Source organism: Triticum aestivum, chromosome 2A, assembly GCF_018294505.1.
Source record: "Triticum aestivum cultivar Chinese Spring chromosome 2A, IWGSC CS RefSeq v2.1, whole genome shotgun sequence".
NCBI lineage: Eukaryota > Viridiplantae > Streptophyta > Magnoliopsida > Poales > Poaceae > Triticum > Triticum aestivum.
Window position 1 is genome coordinate 736,941,168 of NC_057797.1, and position 25,124 is coordinate 736,966,291.

Sequence of the window (25,124 nt, forward strand, 5' to 3'; positions counted from 1 at the left end):
AGCAAAGAAGGTCGTATGCCCTCTAGGATTGGAGGTGGAGAAGATACATGCATTCCCTAATGACTGCATCCTCTACCGCGGTGCATACAAGGTTCTAAACGCATGCCCGGTATGCGGTGCATTGCGGTATAAGATCAGACGAGATGACCCTGGTGATGTTGATGGCGAGCCCCCCAGGAAGAGGGTTCCTGCGAAGGTGATGTGGTATGCTCCTATAACACCACGGTTGAAACGTCTGTTCAAAAACGAAGAGCATGCCAAGTTGATGCGATGGCACAGTGAGAACCAAAAGAAAGATGGGAAGTTGAGAGCACCTGCTGACGGGTCGCAGTGGAGAAAAATCGAGAGAAAGTAATGGGATGAGTTTGCAAAGGACCCAAGGAATGTATGGTTTGCTTTAAGCGCGGATGGCATTAATCCTTTCGGGAAGCAGAGCAGCAATCACAGCACCTGGCCCGTGACTCTATGTATGTATAACCTTCCTCCTTGGATATGCATGAAGCGAAAGTTCATTATGATGCCAGTTCTCATCCAAGGCCCTAAGCAACCCATCAACGAAATTGATGTGTACCTAAGGCCATTAGTTGAAGAACTTTTACAGCTGTGGAATGAAAATGGTGTACGTACGTGGGATGAGCGTAGACAGGAGGAATTTAACCTTAAGGCGTTACTGTTCGTGACCATCAACGATTGGCCCGCTCTCAGTAACCTTTCAGGACAGACAAACAAAGGATATCACGCATGCACGCACTGTTTAGATGACACTGAAGTATATACCTGGACAAATACAGGAAGAATGTGTACCTGGGCCATCGTCGATTTCTTCCGACCAACCATCAATGTCGAAAGAAAGGCAAGCATTTCAAAGGCGAGGCAGATCACCGGAAGAAGCCCGCCATGCGCACCGGTGATCACGCGCTTGCTATGATCAATGATTTACACTAGTAATCTTTGGAAAGGGTCCCGGTGGACTAGCTGTTCTGAATGACGCTGAGGGACACGCACCCATGTGGAAGAAGAAATCTATATTTTGGGACCTACCCTACTGGAAAGACCTAGAGGTCCGCTCCTCAATCGACGTGATGCACATGATGAAGAACCTTTGCGTGAACCTGCTAGGCTTCTTGGGCGTGTATGGAAAGACAAAAGATACACCTGAGGCACGGGAGGACCTGCAACGTTTGCACGAAAAAAGACGGCATGCCTCCGAAGCAGTATAAAGGTCCTGCCAGCTACGCTCTTACGAAAGAAGAGAAAGAAATCTTCTTTGAATGCCTGCTCAGTATAAAGGTCACGACTGGCTTCTCGTCGAATATAAAGGGAATAATAAATATGCCAGAGAAAAAGTTTCAGAACCTAAAGTCTCATGACTGCCACGTGATTATGATGCAACTGCTTCCGGTTGCATTGAGGGGGCTTCTATCGGAAAACGTCCGATTAGCCATTGTGAAGCTATGTGCATTCCTCAATGCAATCTCTCAGAAGGTGATCGATCCAGAAATTGTACCAAGGCTAAGGAGTGATGTGGCGCAATGTCTTGTCAGTTTCGAGCTGGTGTTCCCACCATCCTTCTTCAATATCATGACGCATGTCCTACTTCATCTAGTCGACGAGATTGTCATCCTGGGGCCCGTATTTCTACACAATATGTTCCCCTTTGAGAGGTTCATGGGAGTCCTAAAGAAATATGTCCGTAATCGCGCTAGGCCAGAAGGAAGCATCTCCATGGGCCATCAAACAGAGGATGTTATCGGGTTTTGTGTTGACTTCATTCCTGGCCTTAACAAGATAGGTCTCCCTAAATCGCGGTATGAGGAGAGACTGACTGGAAAAGACACTCTTGGAAGAGACTCAATAATATGCAGGGACGGATATTCTTGGTCTCAAGCAAACTACACAGTTCTACAGAACTCTACCTTGGTGACCCCGTATGTCGATGAACACAAGAACAGTCTGCGCTCCAAACACCCGGAGCAGTGCGACGACTGGATTACATGTGAACACATCAGGACTTTCAGCAGTTGGTTGGAAACACGTCTCAGAGGTGACAACACTGTTTGTGATGAGTTGTACTTGTTGTCCAGGGGACCATCTTTGACTGTATTGACTTACAAAGGATACGAGATAAATGGGAATACATTTTACACGATCGCCCAAGATCAAAAGAGCACCAACCAAAACAGCGGTGTCCGCTTTGATGCAGCAACCGAGAGCAGAAAGGATACATATTATGGTTACATAGTGGACATATGGGAACTTGACTACGGACCTGATTTTAAGGTCCCTTTGTTTAAGTGCAAATGGGTCAATCCGTTAGGCGGCGGGGTACAGGTAGACCCACAGTACGGAATGACAACAGTGGATCTGAAAAATCTTGGGTACACTGACGAACCGTTCGTCCTAGCCAATGATGTGGCACAGGTTATCTATGTGAAGGACATGTCTAGCAAACCGAGAAAAAGAAAAGATAAGGAAGCGAATACATCATACGATGAGCCAAAGCGCCACATAGTTCTTTCAGGAAAAAGGGACATCCTGGGAGTGGACGGCAAGACAGACATGTCTGAAGATTATGAAAAGTTTCATGAAATTCCTCCCTTCAATGTCAAGGCTGACCCAAGCATCCTGATAAACAATGAAGATTATCCATGGTTACGGCGCAATAAGCAAATGACACAAGCGAAGAAAAAGTGAAGACTTTCTCCCGCAACTTTGTAACACACGAACATGCTACCATTGTCCGTTTTGTACATGCACATGCTATGTGGGTGAAATTATGATACCATCCCAACTTTCAACTTTTTCAGAGTTCATTTGAAATGCTTTCATGTCTTATGGTTCGGCCCTCGTAATACCATGACCATTAGTCCCTGGCCCATGCCAACTTTCAACTTTCAACTTTCTAAAACTAATGGCACTAACAGAAAGTTTATAATTTTGCTAACCTAAAAGCAAACAGAATTAAAAATTGAAGCAAAAAACAAAAGAAAATAAATAATGCAAAAAAACAAATCAAAAAAAGGAAAAAACTATTTTTATAGTAAAGTTAATCACAAAATAAAATAAATAAAGCAACAAAAAAACAAAAAAACTAAAAAAGTGTTTTCAAATTTGAAAACTAATGGCACTAACAGAAAGTTTATAATTTTTCTAAAACTAATGGCACTAACAGAAAGTTTATAATTTTGCTAACCTAAAAGCAAATAGAATTAAAAATTAAAGCAAAAAACAAAAGAAAATAAATAATGCAAAAAACAAATCAAAAAAACAGGAAAAAACTATTTTTATTGTAAATTTAATCACAAAATAAAATAAATAAAGCAACAAAGAAAACAAAAAAAAACTAAAAAATTATTTTCAAATTTGAAAACTAATGGCATTAACAAAAAGTTTATAATTTTTCTAAAACTAAAAGCATAAAGAATTAAAAAATAAAGCAAAAAACAAAAGAAAATAAATAAAGCAATAAAAAAACAAAAAAAATGCCACCTACTGGGCCACCACGGCCTGAATGCGACTAGAAACCCTACCATGGGCCAGGATTCAGGCCCGCAGCAGGCCCAGTAGGCCCACAGGCATTGCAGTGACAGATTAGGCCCGAAAGCCTGCAGTTGAGAGGAGCTCGGGAGGGTGGGTGCAGCAGCGCTTATAAACCACTCCCGAGCCCTCTCAACTAGCGAGGTGGGACTAAACTTTTGGGCGCGGGGCAGCACAAGGCCATTGGTCCCGGTTGGTGGCACCAACCGGGACTAAAGGGGGCATTGGTCACGGTTTGTGGCACCAATCGTGACCAATGCCCCCCTTTAGTCCCGGTTGGTGCCACCAACCGGGACCAAAGGCCGCTGCTTCCCGCCCTTTGGGCTGCTGAAAAGAGGCCTTTGGTCCCGGTTGCTGGCACCAACCAGGACTAAAGGGAGAATTAGTCCCGGTTTACGCCACCAACCGGGACTAAAGCTTGGACTATATAACAAATACTTGTGAAAATTTTCAGTTTGCATCGCCAGTTCCCCCCTCCCCCTCCGACGACGCCGTCAGGCTGCTCCACCTCGCCGTCTACGCCGCCGCCGCCAACGTCGTCGCCTCCACAAGCCCGCGTCGTCCTCATCGCCGGCATCCCCGAGCCCGCCGTCCTCGTCGTCCCCGTCGCTGCGTGCCTCCCCGAGCCCACCCCTCCTCGTCCCTGTCGCCGGCCGCGCGCCGTCCCCGTCACCGCGTGCCGCCCCGAGCCCGCCGTCCTCATCGCCGGACTCCTGCCATCGCCGCCCCCTCGAAGTGAGCCCCCCCCCTTTCCCATGGTCCCGATCGAGTGCGGCCCTTGCTCTCTGCCCCTGCTCCATGGTCGCCGCCGGCCCCAACGCATTGAAGAGCAGAAGGAGAGGAGAAGGAGATGAGAGGAGAAGGAGTGGAGCAGCAGCAAACTTTTCTGAAATTTCTGATTTTTTTTACAGATATGAACAGTGCATATATAGGGTGTTTGATCAAATGCTAGATGGCTTTGGGCATCTTTAGGATTTATGATATTTTTTGTGGTGAGGTACTGATGCAAGACAAAGGTGATGGCAAAATTTCAGAATTTTTTGATTGGTTTAGAATAGGTTTTCAGCAAGGAATTTGAATCTGGTTCAAATTTCATTTGAATGAAATTTAAAAAAATTAAACTATGGATCAGAAGGTTTTTGGTGAAATGGAGTGTGGGTACTGTCATGAAGTTGGAGTAATTTTTGTGGTTGTAAAAGAGTTAGGAAAATTTAGAATGTGCTAAATATGTCAAAAATGTCAAAAATTTATGTGAAAAAGAATGAGAGGAAAAAGGAAAATAAGAAGAGGAAGAAAGGAGAAGAAGAGGAGAGGAAGAAGAGGAGAAATAAATAAGAAGAAGAAAAAAGAAAAAGAAGAGGAAAAGAAGAAAGGAATAGAGGAGAAGAAGAGAAAATAGAAGAGAAAATAGAATATTCTATTTTCTCTTCTTCTCCGCTATTCCTTTCTTCTTCTCCTCTTTTTTTTCTTCTTTTTTTCTTCGATCTTCTCCTCTAGCTATTCCTTTCTTCTTCTCCTCTTTTTTCTTCTTCTTCTCCTTCTTAATTTTTATCGGGAACGAGGGTGTCGAGGATCACCGAGGGGTCGAGGGTTGGGAACTAGGGTAGAGGGTCGAGGGTCGGGAACTAGGGTAGAGGGTCGAGGGTCGTTAAGGGGTCAAGGGTCGAGGGTTTCAGGGTCGAGGGTTTGAGGGTTCTATAGGGTCGAGGGATCGAGGGTTGAGGGTTCCAGGGTCGTTTAGGGGTCGAGGGTTCCAGGGTCGTCGAGGATAGGAACGAAGAAAATAAGAAGAGGAAAGAAAGAAGAAGAGGAGAGGAAAAGAAGAGGAGAAATAAATAAGAAGAAGAAAAAAAAGGAAAAGAAGAGGAGAAGAAGAAAGGAATAGTGGAGAAGAAGAGAAAATAGAATATTCTATTTTCTCTTCTTCTCCACTATTCCTTTCTTCTTCTCCTCTTTTTTTTCTTTTTTTCTTCGATCTTCTCCTCTAGCTATTCCTTTCTTCGAGGGTTCTATAGGGTCGAGGGATCGAGGGTCGAGGGTTCCAGGGTCGTCTAGGGGTCGAGGGTTCCAGGGTCGTTGAGGATAGGAAAGAAGAAAATAAGAAGAGGAAAGAAAGAAGAAGAGGAGAGGAAAAGAAGATGAGAAATAAATAAGAAGAAGAAAAAAGAAGGAAAAGAAGAGGAGAAGAAGAAAGGAATAGTGGAGAAGAAGAGAAAATAGAATATTCTATTTTCTCTTCTTCTCCACTATTCCTTTCTTCTTCTCCTCTTTTTTTCTTCTTTTTTTCTTCGATCTTCTCCTCTAGCTATTCCTTTCTTCGAGGGATCTATAGGGTCGAGGGATCGAGGGTCGAGGGTTCCAGGGTCGTCGAGGGTTCGAGGGGTCGAGGATCGCCGAGGGGTCGAGAGAGGTTTCCTAGTGTCAATGTATTGAAGAAATCCATGGCTTCATCATTAGCCGGAAGTAACCAGGGCATGACGAAGTCCTCCAAAGTTATTTTGGGATGGTGTCCCGGATAGGATAATTTGCCTTTTTGTATGAATTTCAGCAAAGGCCTTCCAAATAACGATATTTGGAAGGTGTTGCTGAACTTTGTACCAAAAAGCAAATTATCTTATCTGGGACTCCGTTCCAAAATAACTTTGGAGAGCTTCGTACCATCATGCACATGTTACTTTCGGCTAATGATGAAGACATGGTTTTCTTGAATCCTTTGACACTAGGCAACCTTCCGACCCCTCGGCGATCCTCTCGAACATGAGAGGAAGAAGAGGATAAAAAAAGAAGAGGAAGAAGAAAAAAAGAGGAGAAGAAAGAATAGAGGAGTTTCTTCTCCTCTATTCTTTCTTCTCCTCTTTTTTTTCTTCTTCTTCCTCTTTTTTTATCGGGAACGAGGGTCGTCGAGGGACATATAGATGTAGTGTCGTCGTTGTCGATATATACCCCCTCCTGATAGCTTCAACACGTGGGAGGGGGGGGGTCGAGGCCACTAATTAATATATATGATTCCTTACTATGATTAGGTAGCTAGTTCTACGTTTGGCACTAATATATCCATCTGTCATGTTTGAATAATAATTGCCATGTTGTAAATATTTGTAGAAACTATGGACACCGCCCGAGACGAAGCAAATAAAGCGTTGTTGAGGGACATAATCGCAGAAGGAAGTGATGCCGTCTCGTTGTTTCTCAACGACACCGATGGTTTGGAAGGAGAGGGTGAAGAAGCTGGCTACGGTGACCTAATGCCGGTGCAAGAAGAAGAACATGAGGACAGCTCCGGTGACCCAATGCCGGTGCAAGAAGGAGACCATGATGACGGCTCCGGTGACCGAACCGTGTCCGGCCAGGTATATATATTAGTTAAGCCTGTGCTGACTAGCTGATTGATGCATTCATTGTTTTGGTATGTACACATATTAATTAAGTCTTTGTTTTTTTTTCTAGCCCTCCAGATCGAGCACAACTTCGATAAAGAGACGAGGCCCGAAGAAAAAGTTGAGCTCGGATGAAAAGTTTGAGATCATAGCAATCGCGCCCGACGGCCAACCGATTGAACCCCTCCGGACAAAGAGCGCATTTGTTGCTCAGTGCGGGGTTCTGGTTAGGGACAAGATCCCGATAAGCATCCAGCAATGGTTTAAGCCGGCTACAGAAGACCCTGAGGTGTCTTATGTCAATGATATGCAGAAAAATGATCTTTGGACTGAGCTGAAGTCAAATTTCACCCTACCGCCAGAGGATAATCCAGAGAACCCAGTTAAAGAGCAATTAATCAAGTCTTTTGCTCTTAAGAGGATGGCAGAACTATTCAGGAGGTGGAAGAAAGAGCTGAATAAGTTTGTCGAAAATAATGAGACACCAGAATTCAAGGGCAGATATGAGAAGATCAGAGATCACTGGCCCGCATTTGTGGCCCACAAGACATCGGAAAAGAGTAAGAAGATGTCGGCGACAAACAAGCAAAATGCTGCGAAGAAGATGCTTCACCATCGCACGGGGTCAAGTGGCTACCTCGTAGCCCGACCTAAGTGGGCCAAAACTAAGAATGATCTGGTTGATAAAGGGATCGAACCAGAGACAATTAGCTGGCCAGACCGTTGCCGGACTTGGTTCTTCGGGGCTGGCGGAACCTTGGACCCTGTAACAGGGAAGTGCATTTGGATGAACGATCAAATGGACATACCAGTCAGGAAGCTTAAGCAGTATATCGAAGCAGCGCAGCAAGGGAAGTTCTTTCCAGACAGAGAGAACGACGAGCTCACAATGGCCCTCGGGAATCCTGAGCACCCTGGACGGACACGAGGCACGCCAGGCTCCATTCCGTGGAAGGTTGGGTTTCCGGACGCAGGCGGTTACAAATCCCATGAGAGGAGGAAAAAAGTGCAGCAGACCCAAATGCAGGCGCTGCAAGCAAGGGTAGACGCGATAGAGGAATGAGAAGCAAATCGCAGCAAATGTACTGCCGAAGCTTCCCCCGAAGCTACCCCGCCATCTCAGCGCAGAAGCAGCATGGCTTCCACCGAGCTGCTTCAGCCGGAGCATGCCTTGATGGCTCCTGCCAGCTATCCCGTGGATGCTATCACGGAGTCTCAAAATTGCCACCTTATGACGCAATGGATGAATTTGAAGGTCAAGGCGGCTATTGGCTCTGTTTATCCTACTGAACCCGGCACAACTTTTCACTGTCGGCCGATTCCAGAAGGATATGCTAGGGTGATGGTGGATGATATAACGGAGGGATTTGAGGACCTCCAGCTTGACCACCCTACCGGTGAAGGGGAGACTCGGCTGGGGTCTGCTCTGAAGACTCCATGCCTATGGCGGAAGGAGCTCATCAACCTTCCGAACTGGACGCCTCCGCCTCCTCCTCCTCCTCCGGCGAGTCAGGGCACTCCGCCTCCTCCACCGCCTCCTCGTCCGGCGAGTGACGATCAGGGCCCTCGGCCGGCTCCTTCTCCGGCGCGTGGCGGCACTCCGCCTGCGCCGGCGCGCCCGAGCAGCCAGCCTCCTCCTTCTCCGCCTCATCAGCAAGGGCGGAAGAGACCCGCCGCCGCTCCAGCAGCTGCTCCGGCGCGTCGTAGTCCTTCTCCTCCGCCTCGTAAGCAAGTAAAGAAGACAACCGCTTCGTCTGCTCGACCGGCGTCTAGTAGTACAACCAGAGGCGGAAGGACATACAGATTCAGTCCTTCTCTGAAGAGTCCACAGAAGTTACCATACGAGAGGACCCCGGAGGAGAACGCAAAGATCGCGCGAACCGAAGTGGATGACTGGTTTCAAGGGTTGAGAGCAAAGAGACATCCACCTCCGGAGGAGAAGGTAGATCCGGTGAAAGTGAAGCGCACTCTGGCTGCCCTGGCAAAACCACCCAAGTCTCCGCCAAAAGGCAACTATGAGCGCATTATTGCAAAGACATGGGCCGAAGCGGAGCGGTCGGGAAGTACAGTCAGTGATCAAAGGCTGAAAGAACGACGAGCAGCTGGGAAACAAATTGCCCAGCTCGGCGAACAAGCGAAGCAATCGTGCCCCCCCCCCCTCAAGGTGCCTAGCGACATCGTCGATCCGAGGATGGTGCCTGGTTATGGCAATGTTGACGATTACCTGCCCGACGATGTACATTATGATCCCATGGAGGTGCAGATACAAAGATACGAGTACGGGAAGCCTCTCGTCAAAGATGAAAAATCTTTAACAATGATGATGCGAAGATTACATGATTGGTACTTGAAAATCTGCAGAGAGTCTGGGGGGAGGAGTACTTTGTATGCGAGAGTTAAACCGGAGCATGACCTCGTTGGAATTGAACTGTTGTCTATTCCATTTGAGGAGTTCTATCAGTTTTTTAATCAATTGGCCCTCGATAAAACAACGATCACCTGCTACTGTCTATAAGTACTACTACTTCTGTCATTAAGTCTCTCTATATAGCTCATCTCTTTCATTGCATGTATTTATAATTATCCTCACTATATTATGCAGAATGAAGATCGCCGAATTGAAGAAAAGACAAATCGGTGATATTGGGTTCGTTAACACATATCTCATAGATGCAACTGAGGTTGAACATCGTCCCGGAGATACCGAGGCCAACTTGCTACGATCATTCAAAAAAATGAAAACAAAGATATAATACTCTTTCCTTACAACTTCAAGTGAGTGTTACTGTCTTGTGCATATTCGGTTTTCCTTATATATTAGTCCAGGTTATAGTAATGTAATTGATGAGTTATGCATGCATGTGCAGTTTCCACTATATTCTCCTAGAGATTAGGCTTGAGCAGGGAGTAGTAACCGTCTTGGACTCTAAACGAAAAGATCCCCAGGAGTATGCGGACATGACTGAAATCCTCAAGAAGTAAGTTAAATTGATCATTATCCACCATATCAGCAACTTTGTTCATTTCCTGATATCAAGTAATTGTTTTCTTTGTCCGCCAGGGTTTGGAGAAAATTCACCAAAAAAGTTCCGGGACTGCCGAAAGAGCTGGAATTTAGACACCCGAAAGTAAGTACTATAGTAGCATGTTCCGCGCATCTCCTAGTGATTCAAGCGCTAGTTTCATCAATACCATTTAGCATTCTTGCTTATCAGTTTGATTGACCTCTATTTCTTGTAAAGTGGTTGTGGCAGGAACAAGGGAATGATTTCTGTGGATACTACGTCTGCGAGTCCATCTGCCACACGACCTGTGAGCGGAGCGGGTACTCTGACGAACAATATGAAGTACGTAAATAACAACATTCACAATTTTATTTTATTACCATCATTTGTATTGAGTTTCATTCATTCATATATATATGTATTGACCCCCTTCTTCAAATTAGATGTTTCGGAAGCGGGATGAACTCCTAGCACCAGCTCGCATGAGAGCAATTCAAGAGGAATTGGTGGCATTCTTTCTTGACCACGTGATCGCTGAAGACGGAGAATACTATGTGGACCATGAGTCCGTATGATTATATTTGTAAAAGATAATTATTGTATATATGTAGCCGGTAGTGTCGGATAGATATACGAGAACTTGTTGTTCGACCAATCTCTCGGAGAAGGAGAGGTGGTCGATATCACTTCTCTCTGTATGCATATATGTTCATGACGATCTTCTGTTTCCTTCGTTTGCTTACTAGCTAGCTAGCGTGTCTAGTCCTCTCTATACGTATGTATAGTACGTAGCGTCGACCAAGCACGGACATAAGAGAGGACACTTCTCTCTATTAATTATAGCTAGCTAACACAATATATGAAACACCTAAATTAACCCCCCAAAACCCCCAACCCCCCCCCCCCCCTTAAAAAAAACAAAAACCCCAGCCACAGAAATGCTGACACGTGGATGCCTATTGGTCCCGGTTGGTGCCACCAACTGGGACCAAAGGGTCTCCTGCCTGGGCTTCGCGCACAGGCCACGTGGAGGCCCATCAGTCCCGGTTCTGGATTGAACCGGGACTAAAGGGACAGGGCATTAGTACCGACACTTTAGTCCCGGTTCAGGAACCGGGACTAAAGGCCCTTACGAACCGGGACAACAGGCCCTTTTTCTACCAGTGGAAGTATAAAAATTACAACCAGGTCCGTGGACCACCTAGCGACGACTACAAGCACTTGAGCGAACCGAAAGCGTGTCGCCGTCATCGCCCCTTCCTCGCAGAAGCCGGGCAAACGTTATTGTAGTAGACAGTCGGTAAGTCGTTGTGCCAAGGCCCTATAGGACCAGCGCACCAGAACAACATCCGCCATCGATGAAGAGAAGCATAGATTGGAAGAATCATTAATTGCACACAACCGAAGACTGGATCTAAATAGATCCACTAATGGCCAGATATGCCACTTAATTTCTGTGTTTTTGCTATCGTCACGTATGCATATGTTTTCTTCTCAACTTAATAGCAGTGTGACAAAGCACATATCATCTCGTTAACCGTGGCAAGTAATTAATGTGACTAAAAAAAATGACATGATTGTAAAATGGAAATGTGGGAGCGATAATGAATAGTTTCGCTTGTAAACTGATTTGTCAGTTGCTGAGAGGTTCATGCAAAATCGCTGCCCAACTAACTGATACAATGTGCTGGCGTCGAAATTTCCTGAAGATGCAGCTAGTTAGGTCATAACTTCACAGCCATAGTTAGATCCTTAATTAACGATGAAATGTTCTGTCAAAGATAAGGCTATCTTGTTTTTTTGTCTATAATGTGTCTGGATGAGATGCACAAGCTACCTCTACTAGCTAGTTGACTTGGCCAGTTCCAAATTCCAACTACTAGTAGCTCGCAACGGTAAAGCTCACAATTCTGGAATAAACAACGCATATATAAAAGTGTCTTTTATCTAAAATAGCAGACAATACGCCTTGTTTGACCACCACGTAACGGGAGCCATTGATAACCGACAACTCATCGATGGATCGATCTCCGTCCTTTCATTTTAGAACCAGATATATAACCCTTCATCTGAACTTCTCATACCACCCAAATTTCATCCCTCTACCAACCTAAAGTTGAGTTGGATTTGTTTTTTCTAGAATAGTTGAATTGGTATTTGACATATTCAGTGAGTTCCTCCTCCTCCGCCCCCTCTCTCTATCTCATCCTCATCCATTTCTTTTTTTTAAAAAAGGGAACAACTTGTTGGGAAACGTAGCATGCAATTTTAAAAAAATTCCTACGATCATGCAAGATCTATCTAGAAAATGCATAGTAACGAGAGGGGGAGAGTGTGTCCACATATCCTCATAGACCGAAAGCAAAAGCGTTAGGTTAACGCGGTTGATATAGTCGAACGTCTTCACGATCCAACCGATCTAGTACCGAACGTACGACACCTCCGAGTTCAGCACACGTTCAGCTCGATGACGTCCCTCGAACTCTTGATCCAACAGAGGGTCGAGGGAGAGTTCCGTCAGCACGACGGCGTGGTGACGGTGATGGTGATGTGATCCGCGCAGGGCTTCGCCTAAGCACTACGACGCTATATATGACCAGAGGAGTAAACTGTGGAGGGGGCACCGCACACGGCTAAGAGAATAATTGATGTGCTATGGGGTGCCCCCTGCCCCGTATATAAAGGAGGGGAGGAGGAGGCGGCCGACCAGGATGGGGGCGCCATGGAGGGAGTCCTACTAGGACTCCACTCCTAGTAGGATTCCCCCCCTTTCCTTTCTCACCGGAGGGGGGAAAAGAAGGAGAGGGAGAGGGAAAGGGGTGCGCCGCCCCCTCCCCTAGTCCAATTCGGACTCCCATGGGGGGGCGCCCCTTGTGGCTTGTCCCCTCTCCCATGGCCCATGAGGCCCAATACTTCCCCCGGGGGGTTTCGGTAACCCCCGGTACTCCGGTAAAATACCCGAACCACTCGAGACCATTCCGATGTCCGAATAGTACCTTCCAATATATGAATCTTTACCTCTTGACCATTTCGAGACTCCTCGTCATGTCCGTGATCTCATCCTGGACTCCGAACAAACTTCGGTCACCAAAACACATAACTCATAATACAAATCGTCATCGAATGTTAAGCGTGCGGACCCTACGGGTTCGAGAACTATGTAGACATGATCGAGACACATTTCCGGTCAATAACCAATAGTGGAACCTGGATGCTCATATTGATTCCTACATATTCTACGAAGATCTTTATCGGTGAAACCGCAATAACAACATACATTTTAAAAAAAACTAATAACAACATACGTTATTCCCTTTGTCATCGGTATGTTACTTGCCCGAGATTTGATTGTCGGTATCCTCATACCTAGTTCAAGCTCGTTACCGGCAAGTCTTTTTACTCGTTCCGTAATGCATCATCCCGCAACTAACTCATTAGTCACATTGCTTGCAAGGCTTATAGTGATGTGCATTATGATAACCCACAAGTATAGGGGGTCGTTTGTAGCCTTCTTCGATAAATAAGAGTGTCAAACCCAACGAGGAGCTAAAGGAAGAACAAATATTTCCTCAAGTTCTATCGACCACCGATACAACTGTACGCACACTTGACGTTTGCTTTACCGGAAACAAGTATGAAAATAGTTTGTAGGAGTGATGCTAGAACTACTTTGCAAGAACAAAACTAGAAATACTTTGCAAGATAATAAAAGTTAGGTGTTTAGTAAAAGTGTTTATGTCAACAAGAAAGTTATTTGTCCCTAGGCAATCGATAATAAGTACCGGTAATCATTCTTCTAATTTTATATGAGGGAGAGGCATGAGCTAACATACTTTCTCTGCTTGGATCATATGCACTTATGATTGGAACTCTAGCAAGCATCCGCAACTACTGAAGATCATTAAGGTCGTGAAACCCAACCATAGCATTAAGTATCAAGTCCTCTTTATTCCCATACGTCATACCCCACCTACATGACACCTACTCGGGTTTAAGTTTATGTCACCAAGCTCAAATACAGAGAAGGTCAATCACAATGGTTTGTACAAATATCTTCGTAAGTATATGATAAAAAGGATTTGATTGTGCCAGATCTTAAGCAGTCTAATGCTGGAACATATGATATATCATGTGAAATAATCAATCAAATAGATAAATGATCTAGAATGTCGCTATATTACACAAAATGAGGTTGTTTGGCGCTGGCTAGAGTATGATCTTCAAGATACATACCCTTCCACAGGAAGACTGAATGCTATATTTGGATTCTCAATGGACAATGAACAGATGTTGCCCTGAAAAAAGGTTAGGAAATTTCTATTCACTCAGAAAGTATATTCTTGGCCCAATTTCAACTATAATTTACTAGAAAAAAGCTAACTTGAGCCATGAAATACTTCCAGCCATCTCCAAGCAAAGAACTAATTACCTATTGATCTACAGCAATAAGAAACCAGAAGTTTGCGATCTACAAGAAAAATAGAAGTTAAAGGTTGTATCTAAACACCTCTGACCAAACTTTTGCTGCAGCCCAATGATCCAAAGACTAGCGGGCTCTAACAATGCTATACCCCCCCCCCCCCTCTCACCAACCCATAATTGTTGACACAAAGAAAAAATAGAATAGGTATTAAGTTTGTAACTATCTATATATGTCGACTAGTTTAGATCGACTCAACATGAATTCAAATGCTGATTTTTGTTCACAAGTACTCTTTATACTTCGGCTAAAAGAAGCATTGAATTCGGAGAAGATGAAACTACCAACAGAGAGAGGTATGAACTGGTAACAATATTTCCAATTAACCATTGAATAAATCACCAATGCAATATTTACATGCCACGGTGGAAAAGAGCTAGATCTTACAGCCAAAAAAATTCATCTTAGTTTGTGAGATGACATAAACAACAATGTTAGAATGAACAAGAAACAAGGTCGAGAGGATAATCACAATAAAAATGTATAAGTACTATCAATTCTCTTATCCAAATAAAATGAGCCAAAAGTCTGCTCATCTCGGCTAACCTTATTACACAAGTACAACCTTATTAATAATGTTGATTTTTTAACAGCATGTATGACACCACCATCTACATAAAATTAGTAATATTGTGGCTCAAATTAAGAATAAGTTATAATTATATTTATCACGTACAATTGTAATCCAGATCAATGTCATTAGTACCGTTGATGATCCTATACATGTATTTTCATAATACATGGTTAAGAAGGAATATATATTTTACTTGAGTGGTTTTAGTTTGCATCAATTCTTCTCTATAAAATTCACACAGCAACGCGTGAGGTATCATCTAGTTTTATTAATAAGATACAGAAAAACATAAAATGGCGAGTGTCCTGGCTTATAAGAGAAACTAGGCCCAAAAACACAACCTGACGTCGACATGGACACCGGGAAAGCTGTGTGTTTTGGAGAAGGGATAACCGGAGAAGAGGGATATGGGGGAGGTATTAGCTTTCACCCTCGCTAACAAATTAAAACTAATGCAGTCGCCCTTATCATAAGAGGTAGCCAACGGGTTAGTAATCGTCGTTCTCACCACCTAGACTGATCCAAATTCTTTGACCAAACCATATAGAACGAAATGGGCATAGACGATTGTTTAATCCCTGCAGGAGTTACTATTGGGTACTGGCTCCACACTTTCAAGATCATCCATGCGGTTGACAATGGGAGACCAATAAAAATGCCCAATGGAACAGGAACGGTATATGTAAGAGGAAAGCAGTTTGGAATTCGTCCCCGGACATTTGATCAGCTCCAACCATCATTCTTTCCTGTCTTGCGTTGAAGTTAATTACTCTACCCTGGTCGAGTGATCAAACATGGCGCTCAGCAGTGGTGCTACTCTAGCCTTAGCAATCAGTAAGTATGATGGCATGCATATGTGGTTGAACTTTCGATTCCCAAATTGCCGAACCCTGAAAGTTTTGGTTAACATTTTGCAGTTTCAGTGATCACGGCTGGCATAATAATAGTGGTCGCCATAGTTGCGATATACCAATGCGCAAGGGCCAAATACAACATGGAAAGGTATTTGCAGATGCAGCACGAAGGCATGGGTGATCGCCGGCACCCATCCATCGCCTACCGTGACGAGGGGCACACGCCGAGGGTCGTGGACGAAGCCGCCGAGGTTGAGATGGGGAACATGAGCTTTTTCATCGAGGGCGTCCAGAACGAGCGGCCCATCCTGCGGAGCTTCACCCAGGGCTTCGCGCACAAGCTCGGCTCCGGCGGCTTCGGCGTCGTGTACAGGGGCAGGTTCCCCAACGGCGCGCCCGTGGCCGTGAAGGTGCTGAACAGCACGCTCGGGAGGCGCGCGGAGGAGCAGTTCATGGCGGAGGTGGGCACCATCGGGAGGACCTACCACATCAACCTCGTCCGCCTCTACGGCTTCTGCTTCGACGCCGCCGTGAAGGCGCTCGTGTACGAGTACATGGAGAATGGCTCGCTGGACCGGCACCTGTTCGGCACGCCGGCGCCGGAGGGCCGCGCCATCGGGTTCGAGAAGCTCCACGAGATCGCCGTCGGGACGGCCAAGGCGGTGCGGTACCTGCACGAGGAGTGCCAGCACCGGATCATCCACTACGACATCAAGCCGGAGAACGTGCTGCTCGGCGCCGACATGGCGCCCAAGGTGTCCGACTTCGGGCTCGCCAAGCTGTGCGACAGGGAGGACACCCACCTGACCATCACGGGCGCGCGGGGCACGCCCGGGTACGCGGCGCCGGAGCTGTGGATGCCGCTGCCGGTCACGCACAAGTGCGACGTGTACAGCTACGGGATGCTGCTGTTCGAGATGCTGGGGCGGCGGCGGAACCTGGAGCTCGGGCTGCACAGCCGCGAGAGCCAGGAGTGGTACCCGCGGTGGGTGTGGCACCGGTTCGAGGCCGGCGAGATGGACGATGTGCTGGCACGCGCGATGGCCGCCGGGGACATGGACGCCACGGAGAAGGCGGCGAGGATGTGCAAGGTGGCGCTGTGGTGCGTGCAGTACCGGCCGGAGGACAGGCCATCCATGGGCAACGTCGTGCGGATGCTGGAGGGGGAGGAGCAGATCGCCACGCCGGGCAACCCGTTCGCGCACCTCGCGGCATACAGCGCCGGCGCGACGCTGTCCGATGACACCACCACGGAATCCCACGGTTCTTCAGCTTTCACCGGCAGGTAGCTTCGTTACGTTTATGTGAACAACAACTGTATGGAAAAATATACTCCATTGTACTACAGCTTAAGTTAAATCATATACAGCTTAAGAAAGAGTTGAGGTCAGTGGACGAAGATCCACCCTCTTGGATGGCACTGCGAGAGGCGTCCCTCCACATAAGCGCTCTGCTCCTCACCCCATCGCTCTGTGGCAGATCAGAGGAGCTCATCAGCGTCTCGACGGCCCGGGCAATCGCCTTCCTCGTGAGGATGCCGTCCGGCTGCATCCTCTCTTTAAGACTGTACCCAATCTTCCACACGTCGACGACCAGGCGGCTGTTGGTCGGCTGGTCCATGCCTATGGGAAGGGTGAGCATCGGAACGCCGGCAAACACCGCCTCCAGCACGGAGTTCATGCCGCAGTGCGTCAGGAAACCCCCAACGGAAGGATGGCACAGCACCTTGAGCTGGTCGCACCACGGCACGAGCACCCCGTTGTCGTTGCCGTTGCCGTCCAGCAGCGGCTGCACCTGAGAGCGCGCTTGGTCGTGGAGCGCCCACAGGAACTTGACGTTGCTCGCGGCGAGCCCCATGGCGAGCTCGGCGAGCTGGGAGGGTGGCAGCGAGTGGAAGCTTCCCAGCGACACGTACAGCACGGAGCCTGCAGGCTGCGTGTCCAGCCAAGCCCAGTAGGAGTGCTCGTCTCGCGGTTCTTCTTCAAGTGTGGTGTAAGGGATGCAGGGGCCAATCGAGTACACGCGGGGCGACGAAGGGTCGGAGACGAGCGAGTCCATGACGCCGGCTTCGAGCTCGTAAAACGAGGAGAAGAGCACGCACTGACCTGCCCGGGCACTGCGAATTCTCGCCTTGAATCGCCCTCGACTGGCCTCGCCGGACAAGATCGGCTGAACCTCGCGCATTGTTAAGCAAGCATGACCAGGGATGGGCTGATCCCACATCGGATCTGCAGTACAATTGAGCAACACGAAATCACACCAAATAGATCATCACTTCATCACTAGTAATAATAGGGGAAAGTTGTGTGAGTTGGCGCTCTCACCCTCGACGGCCAAGCTGCTGCCCGCCATGAGGCGCTCGAAGTGGTACATGGCGGCGAAGTTGGTGGCGGAGAAGGGGCAGAACGTGCAGGCCTTCACGCCCCTTCTCAACGCCATGGGCACCACCCACTGCAACAACAAGTCGGCCACGACCACGACGGCCGCCATCTCCGGTGATTGCAGCATCCCCTCGAGCTCGAGGAGCCGCTCCACGGGGGCCTCCATCCTGGTGTTAACGGCGTCGGAGAAGCCAGGGTAGTCGGCGGCGCGGCCGTGCTCCGAGGGGATGACGTTGGGGATGGCGGTCAAGCGGACGCGCGCCGGTAGGGGCGGCTCTGCTGCGCCAACCAGACCAACCCACTCCTCGGTGAGGATGACCGTGGTGGCGACGCCGCGTGCGGCGAGCAGGCGGCACAGGCTCAGCATCGCGTTGACGTGGCCGCGGCCGGGATACGGCAGTGCCACGACGTGGCATGGTGGGTGATCGGCGAGAGCGGCATCCGCCATGATTATTTGATCTGGGCGCGTCTCTTTGTTTTGTAGGTGCACGATCACTGTCCCGTGCGTTCAATTTGGATGGCTTTTCTTGGAGTATACGCTGTTGGGCCATAAAGTACTACGTACTCTGCAGTAAGTTTGTTGTTGCACCATAAAATTACGAAAATATTAACGCCCACACGTGTGGCAACATTGCAACTCGCCCACACGTCTGGATCACCGTCCAGTTAAGTTTGCACGAATCTTGACACACCGAGGCAGTTTTCGCATGCCACGTAGGACAAGGCCGGTGTGTGGGCGTTGGAGAGGTCGCCCACACGCCCCACAGCACGTGGTTGCCAGCTGCGCTGTGTTGGCGAACTAGTTTCTGCCCACACAGCCACCACCTAGACCACGCTTGTGTGGGCGAACTGTTTTTCACCCACACGACAGTCGTACGTGTTGGATGGCAACTGCAGTTGCGCGTACATGGCAACTAGGTAAACACACATGGCAACTATGATTCGTTTGCTAGACGGCAACTGCAGTTGCGCGTACGTGGCAATCAGATAAACATACATGGCAACTGTGATTAACCACACGTGGCAACTAGGTAAACACACATGGCAACTATTGTTTGACCATATGTAGCAAGTAGTTACTCACACACGACAACTATGGTTTGATTGCATGCGGCAACTACCATAAATTAGACATGGCAACTATAGTTAACCAAAACAGAGAGAATTGTCATGCTTTTACAACCATATTTGCCATCCCGAATAACTACATCTGTCATCCCGGATGGCAACTAAATCATCATCCCGTGGGTACCTAATGTAGCTGCGCCAGGACGTGTGGCCATTTTTGCTTCATGCCATACGTGCGGGGTGGGGATGAGTAGTACTTGTTGGGTGTGTGGCACGAAGTAGCTGCGCCCACACGTGTGAGCAATTTTACTGTGCGCCCACACACAGTCCGTGTGGGCTGCCCCTTGCTCATGCCACACACGGTGTGTTGGCGAATGCCTATTATGCCACACGTGTGGTGGATATCGGCGTCCTAAAATTAATCATCGATAATTGGCTGATCAAATGAAGCTGGAGTATAAATTATCGGATTTGCTATTTTATAGTCGAGTGTTTTTCAATTCATTTTCACTCAAATCTTTGTCCATCCGTTCTCGCGCGGAGATTCGCGCTAGCACATCTGTTTTTCGGATTGGTTTTCTTTGTCGGGCGCGGTTTTGTTTTTGTCCCAGCCCGTTACTGCCGCGCCGGCCTGGCACCGCCAGGTTTTCTTTGTCGGGCGCGGTGTAGTTTCCCCTTTTCATCTGGGAGCAGAGAGCGAGAAGGAGGAACAGGCGCTCGTGCAGCGGAGTAGAGGACGCGATTTTGTCTGTTCATGTCGATTCCGAGTTTCCCCACCGCTCGAGCTTGATTTCCCCTCCCTTTCTCTTCGATCCACGGTTGCCGCGGTTGGTTATTCTCGTCTTTCTCCCTCCCCCATCTGATTTTTGCTTGTTTATACCTGTGTAGCTTCCAGATCTGGGTGAGTCTTTTGTTAGGATTCATCGTAGGTGTATGTTGCTGCCGTTTTGTTTGTGTTTTTTTTTGCTCTTTGTAGTTTTAGCGGTTGGTTCTGATTCGTGGCATGAGTAGTCCGGCATTTCTCCCCCTGTACTCGCCTGTGATGTATGATTTCTTCTATTAGTACTAGTCAATTGGTGTAGGCGCTGGTGGGTGGCTCGATTTTGTAGGTTGGTTTAGATCTAGGTCATGAGATGGGTGTTTTTGTGGTTAGGGTTGGTGATTTGCGCTAGTAGGTGGTCTCTGTATTGGTCTTTTTGCTCTTGTTGTTCCTGAACCCTCTTGAGTTTTTGTTGTAGATGTATGGCTTTTGGTAGGTTAGATGTAGGTGTTAGTTTCCCTTGTTTAGGGTCTTCTCAGTGCATCGTATTTAGTGAGTTAGCTTTGCTTTCCATGGTTAGTATGTTGTTCTGCTGCATTTCCATGGTTTTATTTCACTTTAATCCCCATGTGTTCTAGCCGTGTAGGTGTTCCCCTGTGTATTAGCATTGTAGTTTTCATTATTTTGTCAATGTTAGATCATCTCACTGAATTTTTGTGTGCTAGCTCTGTAGTGCTGATGTATTAGAGTGTAAGCACATGAATTACAGTGTAATTTAGCCCATAATTATAGTGTATTATACCCTCAGAATTACAGGGTAATTTAGCCCACAATTTCAGTGTAATGTCCATGTTTCTTTTTTGTAATTGCGGTGTAGTTTACCCTAAAATTGCAGTGTAATTTAGCCTAGAATCTTTTTGGTATAATCCCGGTGCTTCACTTTTGTATTTACAGTGTAACTTTTACCAGAATTACAGTGTAACCCTCATGCTTCATTATGTAAGGGCAGTGTAATCTTCCCCCAGAATTACAGTGTAATTTTTCCTAGAATTTCAGTGTAATTTCCATGTTTAGCCTCTGTATTTCTTGATATTTGAGCTTCATTCTTGTTCAGATTTGCTTGAATAATTACAGTGGATTTTATCTCTGACTAGTGTGATTATTCTGTGTAGTTCCTAGGTTATTTTCATTGGAATTCCCTAGTGTGATTATTCATTCCTTCACCGCCCCGTGTGTACTAGCACTGTAACAAGCTCTGGTTTGAATTGTTTTTATGCATGCCTTCTTCTGATAGGACTTGTGTTCTTTTATGCTAATAGGTTCGTCTCTGTATTCATGACTTCATCTGAGTTTGCTTGTATTTTCTGTACTTATTCTTTTCAGCTTTTGCTTGAATTATAGTGGATTAACTCTTTGAATTACAATGTAATACCTCTTAATTTATTTGTAATATTCCCAAGACTTGCAGTGTAATATATCACTGAATTACATTGTAATATACTCCAGATTTATGCTATAATATCTCTCAAAATTACATTGTAATTTAGCTCTGAATTGTACACTGTAAATTTCTGCGCTTTTTACACTGTAATTCCTGTGATTTTTCTTTGTTTGCCTCAGAGTTTCACTGTGTTATGACTGATTTTTACACTGTAATTCGTCTAATTCTCACACTATAATTTGTTTGATTCTCACACTGTAATTCTACCCCAGAGTTACAATTTATTCCCTTCGGTTTTGCCCTGTAATTTTCAGCTTTCATTTTGCACTGTATTATGATTGGGATGCAAGTTGAACGAGGGTCCTGGGAATCGCCAGTTGTTTCCTGATTTTGTTCTTTTTCTTTGTCAGGTGCTTTGTGGTCCAGGAAAGGGAAAAGGAGCGTGGGCGACAGGTTCAAGAGGGTTTTGTGATAGTTGCATGGTTTTGTTTTGGTTAAGTTAGAACTGGGTCAGATTTTTAGCTGCCCGATCTGTTTTTTTAGAAATGCAAACATAAAATTGTTGATGGTATTGGGATATACAGGTGTCAACACTTATTTATGATCTGCCCATTACTGTCTCCCCCGTGTGTGTCGTTTCCTTTTCCTTTTCTTCCTTTTGACACTTTCCTCATTTCATTTGGGTGGTACGTACTATTTCGAAAGGGCAGAGGGGCAGAGGAGGTGCTCGAGCGGCGGAGGAGTCGAGGCGATTCCATCGGGTTCCTGGCGTTTCCGAGATCCCTCTCTACTGGAGCTTGTTTCCTCTTCGATTCCCTGCCTTCCTGGTTAGTTCTTCTTGTCTCTCTATCTTCTCGCGTGCGATTTGCCATGGTTGTGGTCGTGTAACTTCCAGATCTAGGTCTGGGGATTGTTTGTACTAGTGTGTTTGTGGGTTTGTGTTGGAGATTTTGTTGCTGTTTGAGTATTTAGCGGTTGGTTCTGCTTCGTGGCTCGTGTAGTTTCATGTGGATCCCATATGCTCACGTCAGTTGTTAATATTTGTGGATCCCGTGTGCTCGCGCTGCTAGGTTTTGGGTGTTCTCGTTTTGATCCTCTCGTTGTAACCGTGGTTTGGTTACTCATTTATAAATTTTTTCGATTGATGTGTTGGTCCTCTGGTAGGGTTAGAGTTTGTGTTTTTTCCCGAGATAGGCGTGTCTCTGTGTTGAGTCTTCTTGCACATCCCCTGCAGTTGCAGCTACCATCTGGTAGGGTCAGGTTTTAGGTAGCAGTGCTAATTTGGGGGTTATAATTGTTTAGACCTAGGCGTGCACTATAATTGTCTAGCTTTGCTTTGTAATTCATGCCTTTTGACTATAGTAGCTTTACTCTATAATTTTCCTCAGTTTTGCACTGTACTCTGCAGTAACCATGGCAATTATAGTGTAGTCATTCTGTACTTTTCATTGTAATTTCACCGAAAGTAGTCTGTAAGTAAGTACACTGTAATTTCCCTCAATGTACTCCGTAATCCATGGTAATTACGCTGTAATTTCCCTCAATGTGCACTGTAATATCCATGGCAATTACACTCTAATTTCCCTCTATGTACACTGTAATTTCCATATAGTATTTACACTGTAATTTCCCTGAATGCACACTGAATGCACACTGTAATATGCATGGTATTTACACTGTGATTTCCCTATAGTATTTACACTTTTTTTGACAGAAATATAGTATTTACACTGTAATTTCCCTCAATGTACAATGTAATATGCATGGTATTTTCACTATAATATGCCAGTGTAATTTCCCTAAAGTAAACTGTATAATTGCTTTGTAATTCATGTGCTTTTTGCACTGTAATCTCCCATTTTCACTGTAATTCCTGTGCTTTCTTGATTGTATGCCTTGATTACTCTGTAATTTATGTCAGGTTTGCACTGTAATTTCTTATGTTTTTAGTGTAATTTGCATTAGTTTACACTGTAATGTGCCCTATTTGCATTAGTTTTACTTGCATTGTAACCCCCCCCCCCCCCCCTGTTTGCTCTGTAATTTCCTCTGTATATACCCAAGAGTTTAATTATAATTTTGACTGGTTTTTTGCACTGTAATTTGAGTGATACTTATACTGCAATCTCCCCTATTTGCCCTCTAGTTTTGCACTGTAATTCCCCCGGTTTTAGTTCAAGGCCAGCTGTTTGCTGCATTTTCTTCTTCTTTTAGTTGTCAGGTGTTCTGTGATCCGGGGTACGTGCTAGGGAGTTCTTGTTAGCCACGTAGTTGAGTTTCTGTTTCGGTTAGTTGAGAACCGGGCCACAATTTTAGCCCGACCCGTTTTTTGGAAATACAAACATACAAAGATAGGTGGTAATTGGACATACATGTGTCAACAGGACATTGGTCAGGAAATTTGAATGATATCCAATTGGAAATCAGTCAAATGTCAAATAGACAGTCCCTAAATTATTAATTGTTGGAACCTTAGCCGCCATGGGGTGGGTAGCTAGGCATTGATGGGTGGAAGAGTTGTTATTGTAGACACAGTGGACTTTCATGCATATATCCAAACGAATGATAATACGAGCGAAAGTACTCTTCTTCAAATGTGCTCAGATAAATAGAAGAATAAAAATAAAATAAAAATGTAAAAAAATTGTGATAAAACTTTAACAAACGTTCTAAGTGTTGGTACTTTTTATCATAAGATCATATTCGTGGAAAGTGTGAGAAAAAAAATCAGGGCTCCAAAATACTTCCGGAAGTAGCATTTTTGGAGTATCAGTTTTGTTTTTTGTCACGTCTTCCATGCATGATGAATGTGCTCTCGTAATGAAAATTTGCAAGCACTTATAACATTTGTCAAAGTTTACCATAAAAAATTCATTTTTTGATTTCAGTGCTCATCGGTGCTCATTTGAGCTCGACCTCAGATACTCCATGTCCCAATACGAGTCACTTTTATTTCCAGGGAGAGAATAACATACAACAATGTGATAATATGATTTTCTTTTATCTATAAGGATGAGATTATTTGGTCGAGAAAATGTTCATCAACGACAATTAATATGGATGAGAGGGAGCAAGTGATCCTTTGTGCATCTCAAGATCACCAGAATGGAGATAGAAAAGATAAAGACCAGTCGGAACACTAAACTCACCAACCGCAGACCCATTTTGTAGCACCTGTCATTAGCCATGGTTAACTAGTGGCTGTCGCCACCCGTGCTGGTGCAGAGTGCAGACCTAGCCAATGGCAGCAGAGGAATCAAAATGTAATCAGATGCAGCAAAGGAAAAGGAAAAGCCCGCGCCCATCGCGCTCGTGTTACCCACGGTTTTTTCTTTCATTTGAGGATAATTACACATCCACGCCTCAATTGGCAAGGTTAAAAGGAATAATTTTCGTGCCATGGGGATGACCCAGCCAAGTATGACGGCCTTCATCTAAAGAGGGAGATAGTGCCTAGCTAACTAGGAGTAATTAGGGGATGACGTGTGGCCCAGCCAAGTGTTATCAGCAACGTACGCACACCGAAGCTGGAGAGGTCGCGAGTAGGCTTCACTAAACAGTAACCTTCCACCGTTGGGCTATAGGGTAATGGACGCGTTCCAACCGACAAACTGTTTGCACGTACGGAGTAGTTATCTCCAAATAGC

At 45.9% G+C, this 25,124-nt stretch overlaps 2 protein-coding genes and 1 long non-coding RNA gene across 3 annotated transcripts; 2 read left to right on the forward strand and 1 right to left on the reverse strand.

The window, feature by feature from the left end:
- The first annotated feature begins 15,767 nt into the window (after positions 1–15,767).
- LOC123186309 (LEAF RUST 10 DISEASE-RESISTANCE LOCUS RECEPTOR-LIKE PROTEIN KINASE-like 2.2) lies at positions 15,768–17,116 on the forward strand. Its single transcript, XM_044598092.1, has 3 exons — positions 15,768–15,807; positions 15,891–16,288; positions 16,364–17,116. The coding sequence occupies exons 1-3, from the start codon at positions 15,768–15,770 to the stop codon at positions 17,114–17,116; spliced, it is 1,191 nt and encodes a 396-aa protein (XP_044454027.1).
- A 9-nt stretch (positions 17,117–17,125) lies between these two features.
- On the reverse strand, positions 17,126–18,656 carry LOC123186308 (UDP-glycosyltransferase 87A2-like). The gene is made up of 2 exons (XM_044598091.1): positions 18,152–18,656; positions 17,126–18,055 (listed from the first exon to the last, which is right to left on the reverse strand). The coding sequence occupies exons 1-2, from the start codon at positions 18,654–18,656 to the stop codon at positions 17,187–17,189; spliced, it is 1,374 nt and encodes a 457-aa protein (XP_044454026.1). The 3' UTR covers positions 17,126–17,186.
- Positions 18,657–19,912: 1,256 nt separating this feature from the next.
- LOC123190705 (uncharacterized) lies at positions 19,913–23,563 on the forward strand. Its single transcript, XR_006496507.1, has 2 exons — positions 19,913–20,103; positions 21,888–23,563. It is a non-coding gene; the product is annotated as an uncharacterized lncRNA (long non-coding RNA).
- The last annotated feature ends 1,561 nt before the right edge of the window (positions 23,564–25,124 follow it).